At 35.1% G+C, this 20,801-nt stretch overlaps 1 protein-coding gene across 1 annotated transcript in view; it reads left to right on the top strand.

Annotated features, from left to right (window-relative positions):
• The window catches only part of LOC108682039 (titin), a 182,954-nt gene that overhangs the window by 92,996 nt on the left and 69,157 nt on the right, over window positions 1-20,801 (top strand). Inside the window, exons 56-88 of the mRNA XM_047880517.1 lie at window positions 503-1,339; window positions 2,245-2,325; window positions 2,499-2,582; window positions 2,892-2,978; window positions 4,007-4,270; window positions 5,094-5,183; window positions 5,636-5,704; window positions 6,145-6,234; window positions 7,409-7,483; window positions 8,702-8,809; window positions 9,006-9,089; window positions 9,277-9,354; window positions 10,039-10,122; window positions 10,302-10,694; window positions 11,181-11,264; window positions 11,432-11,518; window positions 12,262-12,321; window positions 12,535-12,618; window positions 13,540-13,623; window positions 13,815-13,898; window positions 14,214-14,300; window positions 14,887-14,964; window positions 15,076-15,159; window positions 16,099-16,170; window positions 16,338-16,421; window positions 16,565-16,654; window positions 17,351-17,434; window positions 17,747-17,833; window positions 18,274-18,354; window positions 19,069-19,143; window positions 19,351-19,437; window positions 19,876-19,956; window positions 20,639-20,713. Coding sequence (XP_047736473.1) covers window positions 503-1,339; window positions 2,245-2,325; window positions 2,499-2,582; window positions 2,892-2,978; window positions 4,007-4,270; window positions 5,094-5,183; window positions 5,636-5,704; window positions 6,145-6,234; window positions 7,409-7,483; window positions 8,702-8,809; window positions 9,006-9,089; window positions 9,277-9,354; window positions 10,039-10,122; window positions 10,302-10,694; window positions 11,181-11,264; window positions 11,432-11,518; window positions 12,262-12,321; window positions 12,535-12,618; window positions 13,540-13,623; window positions 13,815-13,898; window positions 14,214-14,300; window positions 14,887-14,964; window positions 15,076-15,159; window positions 16,099-16,170; window positions 16,338-16,421; window positions 16,565-16,654; window positions 17,351-17,434; window positions 17,747-17,833; window positions 18,274-18,354; window positions 19,069-19,143; window positions 19,351-19,437; window positions 19,876-19,956; window positions 20,639-20,713 — 3,972 coding nt within the window. The remainder of the gene's footprint in view (window positions 1-502; window positions 1,340-2,244; window positions 2,326-2,498; window positions 2,583-2,891; window positions 2,979-4,006; window positions 4,271-5,093; window positions 5,184-5,635; window positions 5,705-6,144; window positions 6,235-7,408; window positions 7,484-8,701; window positions 8,810-9,005; window positions 9,090-9,276; window positions 9,355-10,038; window positions 10,123-10,301; window positions 10,695-11,180; window positions 11,265-11,431; window positions 11,519-12,261; window positions 12,322-12,534; window positions 12,619-13,539; window positions 13,624-13,814; window positions 13,899-14,213; window positions 14,301-14,886; window positions 14,965-15,075; window positions 15,160-16,098; window positions 16,171-16,337; window positions 16,422-16,564; window positions 16,655-17,350; window positions 17,435-17,746; window positions 17,834-18,273; window positions 18,355-19,068; window positions 19,144-19,350; window positions 19,438-19,875; window positions 19,957-20,638; window positions 20,714-20,801) is intronic.

The raw sequence follows: 20,801 nt of genomic DNA, 5'->3' as shown, positions 1-20,801 counted from the left end.
ATATCTTGAAATGTAAAATTTATTTTCTTCATTTCTTTGACGGAATTTAAAAAAATTCACGATTCCCCAATGAACACAGATTATTATTTCAAATTATTTGTTTCGCTTCAGCTTACGTTCACTTCAAGAACGTTTCTCAATGTTTTGGATGCACTTGCTTACAAAATTATGCAAATTATTTTCCATGGCGGTTGTGATCGATTTAGTCGTGATTGTTCAATTGTTTAGAATCGTGAGACTTGGAAGCCTATGTGCGTCTCTAACCTCTTATTAAACACGTAACCTCGAAAAGGTTCAACATAACACTAATTTTAAACCATTTTATAACATACGACGGAGAGCTTATATCCACTCTAACCACATACTCGCTAACAATTCAAAGCTATACCTATCACCCCTCTTCCAGACATCGCTACATGAAAATACTACATTCGTGTAAATTTGTATTGATTTTTGTGACATTTGAGTTACATCACCTATGAAAAAATATGATATTTTGCAGAGGAAAAAACCACAGAAGAGTTTGTTGTGGATGAGCAAACTGCGCGGTTGCTTTTGGCTGAAGCCCAAAGCTCAGTTCAGCGTGAAGTGTTGGTGACTTCGCAGCTAAATCGACAAGTGCAACAAGTTACTACCTCCCGCGAACAAGTTGTCAGTGAAGAAGGAGTTCAAATGCAGGTTATTGAAGCTCCGAAGCAGGAAGTTACGGTTAACCGGGAAGTTAGTCAGCTCCAGCAAGTGTCAAGTGAGCAGCCTATGTTGCTTATGAAGGAGAGTCAATTCACAATTTCTCAACAATCTGAAAATTTGGAAACTATGACGGAGAGCTTTGTACAGCATCAGGCTTCATTCAGCCAACAAGAATCAGTAATGAATAAAAGCATTATTCAGCAGACCGAAGTCCAAAAATCCCCGACAGTAGTAAGAAAAGTCAAGAAAATAATCAAGAAGCCGAAGAAGCTTACAAAAGAAACCGTCGAAGTGACCACGATTGACGATGATGTATCTGAAGAGAAACCTGTTGAAGAGAAGCCTGTTGAAGAGAAGCCTGTTGAAGAGAAGCCCACCGAGTCCCTTGTCGAAGAAATTATCCAACCTGACGAAGAAGAGGTCATGACAGTAACCGAGGTCGTTCAGCGACCGCAAACTTATCATGAAGAAAGCACAATCGAACGCCTCGTGACAGACGTTAAAGAAGAGGAGCACATTGAAGTTAAACCAACAAAGATTATCAAAAAGAAAGTCATTAAGAAGATCGTCAAAAAGCCGGTAACCGAAGAGAAGGTTGAAATTCGACAAGAAATTGATGAGCAAAAAATTCTCGAAATAGAGAAGACTCGTAAGTCTGGAATGTTTCATAACTAACGTTGATGCCTGGAAAGCAAACGAGATTAACATGAGCTTTTCGTTCCGTGATAATTTTTCCGTCGATAATTGTAGGCGAGTTCTAATGCGTTTTTGCGTAATTCGTGTTGTTTTACTGACCAACATTGCTGTTTCAAGTAGAAAGACTTGTAAAGTAAATACCATCTTACAAACAATTCGTGGCGAATGGACTTATGACTTCTCTAACTTCTAATGTAAAATTGACGATTGACGAATCTTTTACGCAGTCTTGCCTAATCTCTTTTGACACGGTCGTCAGTTTGAAGAATTTTTCGACATAGCTAACATCACTGTTTTCTGATCGGACCTTCTGTTTTCAACATCGTCCATGAAATTAACATTTTCAACTATTTTTTTATTTTTCCGGGAGCGGTGAGTACCCTCTAGCATTTTTACTGTCTCCTTGGTCGTGTTTTATTTTGTTTTGTGCTCCAAGAAATTATCAGCGTGGTTGCATGCATTAAAACTTGAACATGATGAATACTTTCTTGGTTGTTGGCAGCTTTCGAGTTATTTCCGTTCCAGGCTTAGTTGTTCAATTTTTCCTTTGAACTTTTTTAGGTGATCCAATATTTCAGAATTCTGCGTTTAATATCTCAACACATTGCTTGTTAGGCACAAGATCGCTATTACCCTGAATTGAGCTTAAGTCGTCGGTTGAAAAAGAAGTGAAATATGATACGTACGTATCATATACGTACGTATCATATACGTATTCTCACATGCTTGCATTATTCCACTATCGGCGTTTAGTTGTCCGAAGCTTTACTTCACTTCACTATTCAAAACACTAATCATATATAAAATATTTGTCTGCCCATTTTTGTATCTATTTATTTTCGTGGATCTACCATACAGAATACACACACGAACAGGAAGAAATAGAAGAAGCACTTCCCGAGGAACTTCCAGACGATTTACCGGACACCTACGAAATAGGTAACATTATCATACATTAACATACCAATTTTGATCACCTACAGAGCCTAATAGAACTTATTTCCTGGGTACCCAACATAATGTTGCTACTTACATTAGCACGTGGTCATTTTTATGGTGAAATTTAGAGTATTTTTTCATTTACAAATCATGACATACAGATTTTATAACAGCGCCTACGAAGGCTGTCACTGCTGAAACCTCCTTCGAACCAGAACTGTCAACGCCACAAACTGATGAAATTCCAATTGCAACAGGTAACACCATAACAAGAAACTATTTTCTCAAATTATTAATTTCAATAACAATTAGAATCATTATTATCACATATGGTAGCAATATTAAATTCATTTTTTCATGTAATCAGCTGCATAATTTCAGTATTCCAGAATGAACCTCTAACATTCCTTTCAAACGGATCAAAATCTATTGAATAAAATCACATTTTTTTCAAGTTACACTGCCAAAACTAATAATACAATTATAAAATTCCAATATTCCGTCCAATAATCCTCATATATTGCTGAATTTGGGTGCATTAAATTTAATTCCACCTGTGAAATTAGCGCCCGAGCCACAGGCCTCAATACACAAGGTCAAGAAAATCATCAAAAAGAAGAAACCAGAGAAGCTTGTCGTCGAAATTCATGAAGGTACTCTATTTCTCTTTTTTCATACATATCTGGCTATATAACAATTTTACTGGTAATTACTGCGGCTAATCACTCATATTTTACATCGTTAATCAACTCCAAACCAACAACTTATTGCGAAGAAATTACGGCAACAATACTGAATTTCTTGTTCACAAATATTATTGGTTTCACATTCAATACAATTATTACTAAACAATTTACATCGATATGAACCTATGACTGATCTCTTAGCAGTTGAGTTACAATGACGCACTACTTACTTAATATTTTTTACTTCGTTTACAAAAGGTGAGCTTTTTTGAAAATTGTCATATGATTATATTTACTAATTGTTTAATTACAATTACGGACTATTGACTATCAACAGATCTTACAGAAACTGTTTAACTCTCCATCCTTATTAATAATTTACTAATACATCTGTTTTTCACAACATTTTTATTAATCCGTAAAAATCTTCAAGTTAACTAACTTACTTACACTTTTTATTTCTAACGTGGATCTGATTTTCCAAAGATTATTTATTTACTTACGAGCTGTTATCTCTTTTACATTGGTAGCAATACATTTCATGACATTTGAATTGAATAATATTTGAACAAATATGAGAATAAATTTTCATTGTGTTTATCGTCATTAAATGTAGTATATAGATGAAAAATTTTTGAACCGGTTTAAAATGATTGGCGCCCTTATTCAATACTAAGAAGGAGAACTAATTTGAGAGATAATTTCTTATAGAAGACGCGAGAAATTGGACATATCCGTGCCTGATAAATAAATCGATTCTTTATAAATCGTTGTACGTACATCCAGTTAGCGACATACAAATTGCTATGGTGATAGCTATTCATTGTTTAAAACTTGTATTTACACAAATTGTTGCATCCTTTTGTTAAATGGGAAGATCCGAACGTAATTTCTTCTCTCATTCAACTAATGGAAGTGAATAGTATTCTGTTATCCTCTACAACCACATAATCAATACTTGTGAACCTGCTGAACACGACAATTGGGCTCTCCAGAGTTCACAGTCGAGGAGGTTGTGTCTGCTGCACCCGAAGCTTTACCTGAAGCTTTACCCGAAGCTTTACCTGAAGCTTTACCTGAAGCTTTGCCTGAAGCTTTACCGGAAGCTTTACCTGAAGCTTTACCGGAAGCTTTGCCTGAAGCTTTAACAGAAGATCTGCCCGAGGTTCTCCCTGAAGTTCTTCCCGTAGTACGTGAATCTTTGCCTGAGCAACTGCCCGAAGAGCTGCCTGAAGTTCTGCCTGAAGTTCTACCAATAGGTACAGTTCTATTCAATCTAAAAAAATTTTCAAAAAATTTAACCCTTGATGAAACTTAACCCACACTTTATTCTGTTCTATTTTGACTTTTGCCTCATGACACAATCTTGTGTCGATCTCAGGCAATGTTTTGTTTCACTCGTGTTCTAATTCTATAACGTCCATCATTCCTCCCTTTGTATATTAATTTGCTAGTGATTTCTGCGCATGCTACAGATCTGTTCATTTGAGAACTTTTAGAGAATTGTCACCACCATTTCATACTGGTTTATTCGGCGGGTGTTTTGCTGCATCTCCTTCAGCGCCCAAAATTGTGGCGGGAACAAATCTGCGGCAGCTTCATATTTAAAGCGCATTTACATCTTTGCTCCCAATATGATAATCTAGAATTCCACCTCGGCTATCAATTAAAATGTCAGCCGTCGACCTTCAACAAATGAGCAGAAATATTACATCTGCACAAGCCGTGTGGTGCCATATGTTGAAACGTTAACTCACTTCACGCACAAAAACGTTTATCATGCGATGCAGTTTTTCGTAGTATAGCAGCACATTGCAACGTTAATTTTTCTTTAAAAACTTGAAAACCCCATAATGGAAACCTCGCATTCGAATTGACTGTGCATTCAGTGTGTTTCAAGTGCGGATTAGGATGAGAGCCACAAAAAATTTTTCAATGCTCACGCAATCGGAATGCTAACTTTCTCGCAAAAATTCAATCGCTGTATGAATAAAATCATGAATCCGAATATCGTCCCATCGTAATGTAGAATAAACCAGTAGTACTGGCTGCCAGTTATACAACATTATTTTTATTTTACAGAACCAGAAGAAGAGACTTACTTTGACACAGTTGAGGACATAATTCAAACAGACAAAATCCTCGACGATCAAACCACAATTATTCATAAAGGTATTATTTATTGTAGTTGAATTTTCTTATGTGCTATCTAATTTATTTTGTGTGTGCTGAAATTTACAAGTTCTACTATTTGCGGTTTTCAGAAGACAAATAGTTCAATTACCTTCGCATCATTCCCACTTACTATTTTTTTATCTGTGATATTCTCAGACATAAAAACTAGTGCGTTGTGTTGTCATATCGGACCAAGAACTTCATGTGGAACACATACCCGGCAAATACAGTCGATCGCTCATTTGGTTCATTTTTATTTCTTAATTCGGAATTTTAGTACCAAAGAAATGAAAATGAAACTTGAATACGCCCTCCAAATTCTCAATGCAAGTTTCAAAATCACGCCGAAAGGCTTTTCTAGCTTGTTTTGAGTTTGCGATTCGTAAATCAACAAATAAGCGCGCTATAAATGCACTACATCCATTATTCGGAATGGTACTTTCTTGCAGCACCCGAGGAGCAAGTGGTTACACAACACAGGACAGAAACAGTTGACACGGAAGTGGTTCTAACACAAGGTACTTACGCTACTCGGGAAATACAAGTACTAGAATCGATAAGCCGGATGCTGGGAATAAAAGCATATATTTCTTTAATACTTCCGTCTTTTAATTTGAAAATTTATTTTTCTCAATATCACGTTTCAACGCTGATACATAACACAAATATTTCCTTAAACTTGTCGGAATGACAATGTAAATATCGAGTCATTAATGCATATCGAACCTCAAAAATGTTTAGCAGTTTGAATTTTGGATAATTTCGAACTTCTTTGTCAATCTTGTTTTTTTTTTGTTATCTGAATAATATCTTATCCAGATTCTGACTGATATCTTGTCTCGGTATTCTGATAATGATGAAAATAAACTTCATCAGTTCTTTACGTTTCCTATTGAAATAAATTAGCAAGGAAATGACAATATTTTCTTAATGTACAATAAAATTTAAAATCTTGCAGCTCCAGTCAAAACTCGCACTGTTAAAACTGTGAAGAAAGTGATAAGAAAGAAGAAGCGAGTCGATGGTGAATCTACTGAAGTGTCTGAAGGTATTTGACGTCACTTTTCTACCGCTTTGCACCCGCAGGTTTCCTATTTTTTTATCTAAATAATATTCGCACTGGCTGTATTTATAATCTTTGCACTACTGCTCTTTCTGGTGGCTTTACGGCGTATGTATAATTAATACGAATGCAATCACCAGCATAACATCGCTTAGCTTAATGCGCATTTTTGCTTATGCCTGATGTCTGAATATACCATATGATTGAGAATTATTTTCTGAAGCTCCGCTTGCGGTTTACATTTTTCTCCGATCATTATTTAATTGATATTTAGGCTTCTACGTATGTGTCCAGCTCGATTTTATTTCGTGCCCAATCTATGATAAGCTATGCCTCTGCTTTCGCTCTCCGTCCCTTGCTTTGGATGAAAGTTGACATTGCAGGTACCGCGTGCCACTGTCCAACTTACATTCATCTCTCTATATATATTTTTTATGAACGAAAATTTTGCTTATCTCGTTCGAGGTATTCGCTAACAATATTATTACCATTCCAGCGCTTAACACCTTAAAGATTAACGCTTGATTTGAGGTTTTCTCCTTCGAAATAACTTTGCTTACAGCGAATTTCGCTCGCGTTTTTTGGCTCTGAACGGAAGTCAACGTTTGAAGTGATGAAAATTTAGAATAGCATGAGTACGAGTATACTTGTCATCCAACCTTTTACAACATTTCGGTTTGTTGATGGCTTGCAACTCCTGCACAAGTTCGCGAATAATCTTTGTAGAATAATGCCAGTCATTCAATAATAAACACGATTTTTGGGAAACAAAATTATGTTGAACGTTTAACATTTTCTGTGGCATCGTTTTATGACCTTGCAGGGCTTAATATTAGTGTTCTGCCTCTCTGCTTTATTCTAAAATGCTTGAGCGGTACTCTGCAGCTGCGTTTCTCTGCTGCTTCTGTTACATTTTTTAGCCTCCGATCTTCTACCTACATCTTTTTGACCGTTCCTTGTTCGTGACCTTAAATTTAAGTGCGATCAATTTTTTTCAATGCTATTTTAAACGAAATTAACAACAACATTTTAATTTTTGTTGCAATGATAGTCGTTATTCATATATATTATTGCTGTTACAAAAACACTATACCCTCCAGTTTTGACGAATTTTTTTGTTAAGGGTTATTTTCACTCACGTCACCGTTTGGTTCAACAGAACACTTACCTGAAGCTCATGAAGTCGCCGAAATACCTGACAGTTTGCCAGAGGAACTACCAGAACCAACACCAGGTAGCTTATGATTATGTTTACTTTATAAACAACTTTGCATTCACATTATTATACCGCTCACTTGACAGTAAATTTTATATACATACCATCAAGCTGATGGTTTGCATTATTTAAAAATATTATAGTTAATTTCAATCTTATCTCATTTACATTCCTAATTCAGTAATGTTCAACACTTCATCAGTTATACTTTATTCAATAGAACACTAAAATTTGTACTCTAAAATATTTTTCGCACTCTCTTGCATGTTGTGTAGGTTATAAACGGAATTGAGAATTCATCTGAACATCCGAAATTCTCGTAATACAGCAACAATTTTGACGCCCTGAGGGAGGTGATGTCAATAATATAAGCGCTTGTCGAAATTCGGGGGGACGAACTGAAATTCATTTCAGTATTCAGATATGAATGTCACTTTTAAGGCTTATTAAGAATCTCAACTCCAAACGCATCATACAGAAATTTTTTAAAATGCTGCAGATATTTTTTTGGGAGGGGGGGGGGGTTCACGGGTTAAATTTCTTCTCCGAATTTACTCTAATTTCGCATATAAATTTCCATTAATGGCAAAGTTGTTCCGATTTTAAAGGGATCAATAAATCATTTCGGTCGTTTTGGCATGATTCATTCTACCAAGTTCATTTTAATGCACATTTATTTAGACATTTGAACATTCATTACGATTTCACTTCACAATCTGAGTTGAATTCATATAAGTAGTGAGAGTTTTATTACTTTAGATCCGAGCATTAGGTCTTTCTTTGTTCTTACACGATAATAGATTTAATTTTTTTCAATTGACGACCACTTTTTTGGGCTTGTATAGAAACGCATCGTATATAACATGAATTTAGGCATCTTTTGTTTAGTAGGTCGGTACTTATCAAATCAATCATTTACATTTGATAATTTAACTTTACAATGACTACAATTTCTGTCAACGATTCCTGCCATTCCAAATACCACGTATCAAGAGCTATTGCAAGAGCTATGTTTTCGTATTATAATCGTGCACTCATCGCTTTGCCCTATTTCCAGAAATGATAGGTAAATTAATATCATGATAGATTTTTCACCCCAAAAATTCCCTAAGATACATTTTCACTAATTTAGCGAACCACGCTGAAACATAAATGTTTGCCCAGCCCCACAATGAGGAGCGAATCTTACAGAATTCTATGTACAATCTACTCCAATACAATCATGATTGGTCACAGATACCTACAACACTCTACTTGTCACCGCAGAACCTGCCACTCAACAAGAGAAAGTCATGGCTATTCCTGAGCGTCTGCAAGAGGAAATTGTTGTACCAATACAGACGGGTAATTTTTTAGCTGATATTACAAACTTGAATCAATAGTCATGAAACATAATTACATTGTCAATAATAACAGAGTACGATATAAGGTATGCTTTTTGTACAAATTGCATTCAGTTATTTGTTTAATGAATTTACATTTTTTATACACAGTTCAAAATCGTTTCCTTCTTTATGACACGAAATTAATTTTTCTTCAGCTCCATACGAACTTTCCACTGCCGAATTCAGAGAAGAAGCCGTGTTCGAGACACAACACACTCAAGTCGTACATATTGAAACAGGTAAATACTGAACGAAACATATGCACTATTTCCGACTTGAGTATCTTTGAACACATCACATATAAGTAAAAAATTCATGAACGAAAAAACATAATTCAACATTTTTTAACCGATTTTGTGCTTATTTAGCAATATTTTTAATTCAAAACAATTAGCTAAAGACAATGTATTATTTATCTTTGTATAGCGCCGCAACAAAAGACAAAGCAAAAGGTTCTGAAGAAAAAGAAAGAAATTGAAGTTCGAATTGCCGAAGTCAGAGAAGGTAATATGTTACTCATGTTTTTGATTATGCGCTTCCTTCTCTGTTTTCATACGCGATAACTCACATCATGCCAAAACCTTAACACTTATGCTCTCCTTAATATTAACATGTTACGATAACCTCGTTCTTGAATTTAAGTATCGCAAGCCTTCCATTCCCCTTAAATTTCGGTTAATTTTGCTGGATATAACTATTTATAATTCGATTATATGGATTTTAAATATTTTACTACAAATTGGAGACTACATTCACAATTATGATTAGCGAACAGGAGGTGAGTTGGTGATGCATTCATCGATCTATCTAAATTTAGCAAATTCTGTTAAGATTCTTTTGTTTTCAACTGTTCGCACGGTATTTAATTTTACATATATTTCGAATTTTTGAAACCATTATTTAATGTTACTACCTTATGCTGTCATCGTGCTTGGTTAATCAACAGATCAGAAAATTTTAACACGAGATTTTTTTTACTAGTAGGCAAATTTTTGCCTTCTCGAACATGTATAATATCTATTGAAGCCTTAGTTGTCTTTATTAGTAACGCTGCATTTGATAATCACTTTTTAGAACTGGCACATGAGGGATTTTTATATTTTATTATATATTTTTATATTTTAGTTTTATATTTTTTTCTCGTGAACTGTTTCTGACTGTCAACTCACTGACAACGCCCTCACTCAGCTCCAACTGAAACGCTAACAACAGAACTTCAGGAAGACGAGGAGCTGAAATTCTTCGACACACAGGAAACACAAATAATTACAGGTAATCAAGTAGTACGTGTTCTGTCTGAACAAAACAATTCACATAAATATACAACCAGCTTCAACGCATCAGACAAAGAATACAATTCAGATTTGTCAGGGCTCTCCAGCATTTATGTCAATTAACATATTAATTTTTTTCATCCAAGTCTGATATGCCAACATTATTTCGCATTCCAGAACCTGCACCTATCCCAGAACCAGTCACTGTCGCTCCAGAACCAGTCACAGCCATCCCAGAACCAGTAACTGCCATGCCAGAACCAGTAACTGCCATGCCAAAACCAGTCACTGTCATGCCAGAACCAGTAACTGCCATGCCAGAACCAGTCACTGTCGCTCCAGAACCAGTCACTGTCGCTCCAGAACCAGTCACTGTCGTTCCAGAACCAGTCACTGTCGCTCCAGAACCAGTCACTGTCACTACAGAACCAGTCACTGTCGCTCCAGAACCAGTCATTGTCGCTCCAGAACCAGTCACTGTCGCTCCAGAACCAGTCACTGTTGCTCCAGAACCAGTCACTGCCATCCTAGAGACGCTTCCTGAAGAAGTCGTTCGGCCAACAGAAATAGGTACTTGTGTTCGAAGCAAAATAACTAACTTATAGGCTATAATGATCTCCAATGACACTGGTTAGTATCAATCGTATTCACAAATGGTGTCCACCGACTCGAAAAATCGCGATTTTTTATCTATGCACATTTTCGCTCCAAAATATCTTACATACTACCTCTACAAAAAGCTGAAAATTTTCGGTTCAATGGTTGACATCATGAGATAATTAAATCTTTGATTTCGGTGGAGGACATTTTATTGCAGCGTTCGTTTGTCCTACTGTCCCCGATGACAATCGAAATCCACCATAGGACCTAACAAATTGATCTAAACTAATGAAATTTCTGACTCTCTGAAATACTTTTTACGTGAGTCATTCGTGGCCAACGATCGATGACATACATAATGTTTTTTCTACATCAAGTTAGGTGCCAGGGTGGTACTTCCAATAACTTGGAAAGCAACTCTCATATTCGACACTTACTTTCAACATTTTTCTACAGCTCCAGTAGAGCCTTTCACTGCCGAGGTTCATGAGGAACCCTTGTTGGTGACACATCGCACTGAAGTCATACACATCGACACAGGTAATGAGGAATGCATGCCACAATAATTCTGCCTTAAATATTTAACATTAGCTTTCATGACATACATTTTACATCGAAGTTAATTGAAGCAAATTCGCTTAAATGGGAGGAGAAATTTTGTACTGTACCTCTTGTTATCGCGACGATGAGACATTATTTCCTTTTAGCTCCTGTTCAAGAAACTGTTAAGACTGTGAAGAAAATCATCAAGAAAAAGATACGAACTGAAGTAAAAGTCACCGAAGGCAGAGAAGGTACTTTTGTATGACTAAAATAAATGCCTTGATGCATGATTCAGACCTATGTAACCATTCAAACCCCTTAACGGCCCAGCCAAATATGTGGTCTTTTAACAAGCTCAAGAGTTTATGATTATTTTTCTGCTTCTCCTCGGCAGATAGATTTTAAAGATCAATTGTTACATCTGTTCATTAATTGTCTTGGTATTTCAACCATAAACATTTCTCTTGCCAACAGTCCTGATTCCAATAGTACCATCTTCAAACGTTGCCGATACAGAACAATTGGCCAACACAATGGAATAATATAAGAGGCTGAAAGACATCAAATAAAATCTATCGTTCGATTCTATTCTGATTAAAAAATTAATCACTTGCATATATCTATACATTTCATGAATTTACTTCTACTGAACTGGGCAACTCCCGTCTTTCTCGCACCCGAAATAGTTTCTGTGCTCGTATGGAATATTTTTTTCCCTAATTTGTTGCGTTTGTTTCTTACTTTTCCCATCCCACTTAATTGCAGTTGAATTGCAATCACTCTTTAATTGTTTTAATATTTATTCACGTGCATAAGAGCGTGATTTGTTTCAAACTACCAAAATTTTCTAACACATATTCAAGAGGTTATCACCAAAATTTCAAGCTTTTTAATTGTCTTACAGAGCTCAATGGACCGAAACATGTAGATTTATCTATTTATTATTATTATTATTCATGCCAAAATTTGATGACACCTTTATTTCACGTCGCAGCTTCCGCAACAGCCACACAACCAGTTATTCCAGAAGATACTCAACAGGGAACAGTAGAAGGTACAAAATATTATTTATAATTCTAAATTCATGCCATGCATTCAGAAATTCTACTATATACAACACCTCTTTGTCTCAGAAATCAGGCAATCTGTAGTAATCTATATCAGGACTATGAATGTTAACTTTGAGTAAAGATGAAATATAATACACATGAAATATATTATAGGATGCGCTGAATTTGAATAACTCATTTCAAACTCCTCTCTTCAGCTCCAATACAACCTATCATTGCTGAAACACTGGACGAAACAATCAAAGACACGCACTTCACTGAAATTGTGGCGGTCAAGTCAGGTAAAACAAAGCAAATCTCAAATAGGCTACAATAAATATTAATTAACAACCTTTTTTCGCTATAAATGTCTGAAACTACGCCTAGACATAACAATAAGCCGTTTTAGTTCCTTCAATGATTATTGCGAGAGTTAAGAGAGTTTTTACCACTTGAATCGTGGCACAAAATTTAAAAAGTTTTTGTAAATTATTAATTCACGTTCACATGCAATAAATCCGGCAGAGCCAGCAAGAGCGCACCAAACAAATAACCTCAAAACGCTTGAAAAATTGTTAAAGCTACTCAAAATTAGTGAATTCTCTCATCCAACTGTCTATGCGTACATATAAGCTGAGCTGAATTTTCTAAATATTTGGTTGTACGTGGAAAATTTTAAAGCTTCGTTTGCCAGTCATTCACTTGGTAAATTCTTCATTTTTATTAAATTTATTCGATTGAGATAGTTTATGCCACGATAGGTAAACATGTCCGAGCTACAAAAACTTACTGAGCTACTTCTGATCAGGGCATTGAAAATGTACGAGCGCTTAATGGGTGTTGATAAGTACATGTATCCTTTTTAGTCAGTATAGGATATGGGAAGAAGTAAATTTTTGTTTTGGTAGACTGGCAGCTGTTGAGTTTCTTGTACATGCGATTCGTTTTACAGATGATTTTAGTTAATACTTATCGGTTTCACCTTATCACACCAACTTCACTTATACTAATTACATTGACACATCATATGATAAAAAAGAAATTCAATTTATTTTTTAATTTACGCTAGGTATTTACGTCGATACGATATCGTTATCAATATCATTCTCAAATATTCTCAATAATATATTGTCTATGCAATGCCAAGACCATTTGCTTCATGTAAAGTTTCTTTCAAAATATGCTTTCATTAAGATTAAACTGAGTCACGTTTGGTACCACAGAACCAGTGCCGTTGCCTGAAGAAACTTCCGCTTTATCAGACATCATCCATGAAACTTTGGAACGAGTTGAAACGACAAAACTCGGTAATCCATTCCTAACTTGAAATTCCCTGATTAAAAACATGAATATTCAAAGATGTCCTAATTTTTCGCAAATATTACTGATCTTCATGAGCAAAAACTATATGGCTAACACTCTTATACTCATATTACTATTTCCGTATCACGTCTAGAATTTATTGAACATTACTCGCTAATACAACGCTTTTCTTCAGTTCCCATTGAAGCTACAATAGTCGAGACCCGTGAAGAACCCACCTTGGACACTCACCGTACGGAATTAGTTCAAATAGAAACAGGTAAACACTTTTTTTATACAAAAAATCGTGATACAAAATTAAATACCATCACCTAACACACTGGCGCGACTCAGTTCCACGTTAAACAATGGACAATTCGTACGATTGCTACACAATCTAAACATATCTTAAAATTGAATACAATGATATATCTCTATCCCGATATTTGAAAAATCAACCAAGTTTGGTCGTGTTGATAATTTTTCCCGTATTCGTGTATTTTATATTCTTTTTTTTCTGCTCGTTAAATTTTAATTATTATGACTAATTATTGCCGGAATAATAAACCTCTACTGTAAACCTTCCATTACTCAGCACCAACACAAGAGAGCCTTCAGACTAACAAGAAGATAATTAAGAAAAAGAAACGAACAGAAGTACAAGTCACAAGCACAACTCAAGGTATATATTTGAACGTTGAGCTCTGGACTAATTTCGAATTTCATTACTAAAATGATTTACCTTTCAATTGTCTCTTCTAATTTTATGAAATTCATCTCATTTCCATAAAGGTAAATAATAATTCTAATACGATAATAATTTTGGTTCCACTCTTTGTAATTTCCATTCAATGGTAATATTTTGCAGTTCTAACCTTACCGTTTTTTTATCTTACCTATAAGGCACACAGACTCTCAGATACACTCATAACAGAAAATTTGGCAAAATATGGTGCATTTTTCCAGATTTTATGTTTATTGTGCACAACGCTTGCCGTGAGTTTTATGCATGATTTTTTGCTGCTACGTTGCCTGAGACAACGTCTGTCAATGGCCGCCTTTAACTGTATTTGGTTACAAAACCGTTTTGTGTATAGTAAGCTTTTTCAGCAGAAGAATTACAATGATATACTAAAATGTTAAGTCGACAAGTATTCGTTGATCCTGACCGTGGGTATTTCGTTTCATTATTAAATGACACTGTAACACCAATACATAACATCTTGAATGACATCTATTATTCTCACGGAAACCTTTTGTTTGCACAGAACCTACGCCACAACCTGAACAAGTCACAGCTATTCCAGAGTCCCTGCCGCAGGAAATTACCCAACCCATGGAACTTGGTAATAACCACTTGCAATCTGTACTCGAAATTCTATCACAAACGTTTTCATTAAATTTGAATTTTTATGAAACTTAAATTTGATAGAATGAATAATTAAATTTTTCTTCAGCTCATCCTGAGCCCACAACTGCTGAAACACTAGAAGAACCGTCGCTTGTGACGCACAGCACCAACATCATTCAAATTGACACAAGTAAACGCCATTATACCTGAAACAAAATCCGATCGAATAGTGCACAACGAATTCAATGTAATTTATTCACAAATAGGTGTAAATTTTTAGTTATTTTATTGTTTTTTATTGAAACTGCATAGAATTCAGCTGTTTTATTGCAGTTCAACCAAACACTAAGGAGAGTTACGAACATTGAATCGTGTGCCATAATGATCTTCACAAATTTCAATGCCTATTCTAATTCCATTCACTTTAATTTTTCGTGCAAAACTACTACAATATTCTTTTCATTTTCCCACTGATTCATTATTACGTAACGTGACTGCATTCACATTAAGTACATCTCAGAAATGCAACCTATTTCGCTCAGCCCCAATTACAGAAGAAATACAAATGAGGAAAACCGTTGCTGTTAGAAAAGAGATATGACCCGAAGTTCAAGCATATGAATTTTAAATAGGTATTAATTCTTCTTCCAAACCATTTTAATCACGTTTTATTTCCTCTAGCCATCTTAATGCCATTTTTTATTTCGAGTATTTAATTGATCACAAACGACCCTTGCAGGTTTTACGCACAAAAAATTGCTGGTCTCGACCGATTTCTAGAAATTTTGTCTGTTACTTTTCTTCGCTTCCTTCCACCCATCTTTCTATTTTTGATTGCAAAAGATTGTCCCGATATGACTGACATAAACCAGTTACCCATTTAACCCTGAAAAATATCACCTGAAAATGTTTTCGAAATTAATTTTCCACTTAATTATTAATGCTGCACTGATAACAATGATGAATTAAATGTGCCGGAACATCCAATTTACACAATGTTGTTTTCTGTATTATCCCAAACTACATGTGGGAATTATTTTCTTTTTATGAATCTAAAGAAGTACACAAAGAGTATACATTTATCTTAGAATAGTATTTATAGTAAACGACTTTGAAACTTACTCCACAGAACAAGCACCTGTTCCAGAACATATTTCTACCGTTACTGCTGCGACAGTGGTCACTGAGCCTACAGAAATGGGTAACTCAATATCTACACAAAACATGAATTTTGACTTAATATTTATTGTTTTATTCCACCGTGAATGTCTAATCTAATGTGAATATCAGCAATTAATATATTATGTGATACATTTGTGGTTAACTATACGAATTTACTGACATATCCAAACGAACCCGCCCATGCAGTCCCCATAGAGCCCGCCGTTGCTGAGACCCGAGCGGAACCCGCATTGGAAACACACACAACCGAAATTGTTCAGATTGACACAGGTAAATATGGGTGGCAATCGATCATTATTAATCTACAGTGCTTTACATTTTCGTTGTTATCAAAGTGAAATAATTTCATTATTGATTGGCCATTAATTACATAATACTGTCGTTAAATAACTGACATTTCTTTACCATAACAGCACCAGACCAAGAAACTGTAACAGTTCAGACAACAAAAAAGATAATCAAGAAAAAGAAGAGAGAAATTCAGGTCACGGATATTTCAGAAGGTATCCTGATTTAAATAACAATCGCATTACTGTTCTTACCCTCGTACCAGAGCCCTTCCATCTAACATATTCTACCACCTAACATTATTAAACTGGTAAATCAACTAGTTTTTTTTGGCATATCGGTTCATTCATCATTGATGGAAATGCTACACCATAAGTATTTACTTCTATTGCCGTCGTTATGTATAACCCGGTACCGATTAAGCCAAGAGAGTTATTTTCATTTTCAAAGTTTGATAAGTTCAGGCGGAACATAACGTTTTTTTATTATAATTTTTACTTCAGCTTTTTTCGTTCGGTTTCTGACTGCTTTTAAGGTAAGTAAGTATTTTCCGACAGTTTTCATTGAGAGATTTTAAGTTTTCCAAGTTAATTTAATAATATTTTTTTCCTCCGTTATTGGTATTACCAATAATTTGGCATTCCAGTTCTGCAAAAATTTCATTCAACTACACTGCATGTGTTCAATAACTTGGACATATTATATATTACAAATAACATCTCTGGAGAAACATCTGTTCCAAAAGTGCATGAGATACTGTTAGATTGGTTGAGTCAGCACAAATAGGTAAAACAACTATGAGTCAACAATATTCAAATTATGATAACACAATATCATTACAAATATACCTGATATCTAGACTAATTAACACAATCATTCTAATCCACGCCTAATTGCGGCACTTGTTCCAGCTCCAATTGAACCGCTTATCGCTGAAATCAATGAAGAACATCCTAAGGAGACATCCAGAACTGACATCGTACACGTCACTTCAGGTAAACCAGAGAGTTGAATGCGGCTCAAATTGTACATACCATCAACACCATATTCATCTTTTGCTTAATAATACAATAGCGATGTAATTTGATATGTTTCTGCTTCTAAATTTCAAGAGATTTTCTTGTTGATAGTATCACGTATAATTGATGACAGAATCGTTTTATTGCAAAGGTTTTATATTTTTTATATCTCACTCCAAAATCATGAAAACATCATAACCGTGTTTCTCAAAAGAGAATCAATTCGTAAACCGATGTATTCTTGTCTGCCCCTCACGAATATTCCTCATAATTTCACGATCTCCACAGCTCCTACTGAACTAACAGTAATCGAAGTTCATGAGGAAAAGCCATCTCTATTCACACAGCACACCGAAATTGTTGACATAGATACAGGTAACACAAAAACCCAGTTCCAAAAATTCTATCGATTTCATATCATATGTACAACCTAGAAGAATCGACCAAAAAATTTTGAGTTAACTTGCATCAAATTCAGAGAGCCTTCAAATTTAACTACTAATCATGTTATGCTTATTTATGTGAAAATTGCGATAACATTAGTGCATGACACATGCTTTCTGCATCTCATAAGTCGACCTCGACCGAAGCCCATTTTATGTAAATACTCTTTACCCTATGACACGTAATGCACTTACGTCATTCTTTGCAATAGGATATCTATTGGGACACTGGAAATTGAATACATGTGTGGAAAAAAATAAAAAATGGATTGTTAAGTGAATAGGGTTAATTACTTGTACATGGTTATGAAGTAATCAATGTATCATGAAATGGATAGTATCACATATATTTTCTGCTTCACTATATTTCAGCACCTGTGAATGAGGTCCACGTTAAAACCACGAAAAAAGTCATCAAAAAGAAGAAGCGAACAGACATTCAAGAAACGGAAGGTACACTTACTTTTCCATGAATGCTTCACTAAAACACACTTATAAACTTGGTTTCTGCTACCCATGCCGAAAGCAAACTAAAATCAGGCTCGTGAACGTAGCTTTGCTACTTGAGCCAAAAACATTGGAATATGACACTCATGAACTCAATTTGTGCCACTATTGCCAACAGAATAATAATATTACAATCATAAATTCAATTTTATTTTATTAATTTAAAAAGTAAAGTAACATGAGCCCCCCCACTAACTCTGTTCCTGGCACTAATCCTAGAAAAAGATAGCATAACACTCATTGCGAACTCAATTTCTGGTACGACTGCAATAAGTAAACTATAACATTACACTCGTGAACTCAGTTGCTGGGACTAATATTCGAGTCAACGCCTCACTAATATCTTCCTCATTTGATACGATTATTTTACAATTAGTTGAATTTATCGAAAATTATTTAACTTATATATCACTAGAAATGAATAACTTGAGAAACAAAAAATCATTTGAAAAAGTGTGGAATTTCAAGTGCAATGTGTTTTTACATGTTAAAAATGAGCCCTTCCACTTACCAATGGTGACTTTCAACAAACGATACGTTTAAACACTTTCCCAACTGCAAATAGTCATAAGCTTCTTAGCTGACTATGACGATAGTTGGTGCAATCTTTACTTTCTCCCCAAATATCAATTGCTCACGGTGAACAAATTGTCTTTGCAGATGTCGTTTCCATGCCAGAACAAGTCGCCTCTCTGGATGAAACACTGCCGGAGAAACTTGAGACATTCGACATAGGTGAAACTTTTATGTTTTTTCCACCTTGTTATTACAAACGTTAAAATATTGTAATTCTTCACATCTAACTGCAAAACTGGGCCCTTGTTATCACCATGTCTTACAGTAAATAATCTAGATGAAAACATACGTTTATAATTATTCTCAATTTTCAACTTCCTTCACACTCTTTCAGACATTATTCTCATAATTTCACACTCTCCACAGCTCCTGCGGAATCTACAGTTGTCGAAGTTTTTGAAGAAAAACCATCTCTACTCACACATCACACAGAAATTGTTGAAGTAGAAACAGGTAACGCCAAAACCCAGTTCCAAAAACTCAATCGATTGCATACCATAGTTACAGCCTAGTACAATCAATTAGAGTTCTTGAGTCAAGTTGACACCACATCAGAGAGTTTTCACATTTATCTGCTGATTATGTAATACTTATTTATGTTAAAATTGGGATAACATTAGTGGATAATTCACGCATTCAGCATTCAAAAGGTCGACATTGACAGTTGCCCATTTCATGCACATACTCATTGTCCTATGACACGGAATGCACTTTAGTCATTCCTTGCAATATACTGACTATTTGGACACTGGGAATTGAATGTATGTGTGGAGAAAATAATGAATTTATTTCTTATTAAATGGGATGAATTACTTTTACATGGTTCGGAATTAATCAATGTATCATGAAATGGATAGTATCACATTTATTTTCTACTTCACTATATTTCAGCACCTGTGGATAAGGTCCTAGTTAAAACCACGAAAAAAGTCATCAAAAAGAAGAAGCGAACCGACATTCATGAAACGGAAGGTACACTTACCTTTCCATGAATGCTTCACTAAAAACACACTTATAAACTTGGCTTCTGCTACTAAACCCGAAAGCAAATTAAAATCAGGCTCGTGAACTTAGCTTTGCTGCTTGCGCCAAAAACATTGGAATATGACGCTCAGGAACTCAATTTATGTCACTAATGCTACAGAAAAATAACATTTCAATCATAAACTCAATTTATTATACTAATTTAGAAAGTAAAGATACATTAGCCCTCATTAACTCCGTTTCTGGCACTAATACCAAGAAAAAGATAACGTAACACTCCTTAAGAACTCAATTTCTGGTACGACTGCAAGAAGTAAACTAACATTGCACTCGTGAACTCAGTTGCTGGGACTAATACCTGAGTCAACGCCTCACTAATATCTTACTCGTGTGAAACGACTATTATACAATTAGTTGAATTCATTGAAAACTATTTAACTTGTTTATCACTTGTAATGAATAAGGTGTGTCAATTCAAGTACAATGTCTTTTTACATGTTAAAAATGAGCCCTTCCGCTTACCAATGCTGACTTCCAACAAACGATATGTTTAAACACCTCCTCAACTGCATTATGTCATAAGCTTCTTAGCTGTCTGCGATGATAATTGTTGCAAAGTTTGTTTCTCCCCAAAGATCAATTGTTCATTGGGAACAAATTGTTTTTGCAGATATCGTTTCCATACCAGAACAAGTCGCCTCTCTGGATGAAACACTGCCGGAGAATCTTGAGACATTCGAAATAGGTGAAACTTTATGTTTTTTCCACCTTTTTATTACAAATGTGCAAATTATGTTATTCTTTACATCTGACTGCAAAAATGGACACATATT

This window comes from Hyalella azteca, unplaced genomic scaffold (genome assembly GCF_000764305.2).
Source record: "Hyalella azteca isolate HAZT.00-mixed unplaced genomic scaffold, Hazt_2.0.2 contig5528, whole genome shotgun sequence".
Classification (NCBI taxonomy): domain Eukaryota; kingdom Metazoa; phylum Arthropoda; class Malacostraca; order Amphipoda; family Hyalellidae; genus Hyalella; species Hyalella azteca.
The sequence above is the reverse complement of the archived record's forward strand: the minus strand, read 5'-3'. Positions and strand labels throughout refer to the sequence as shown.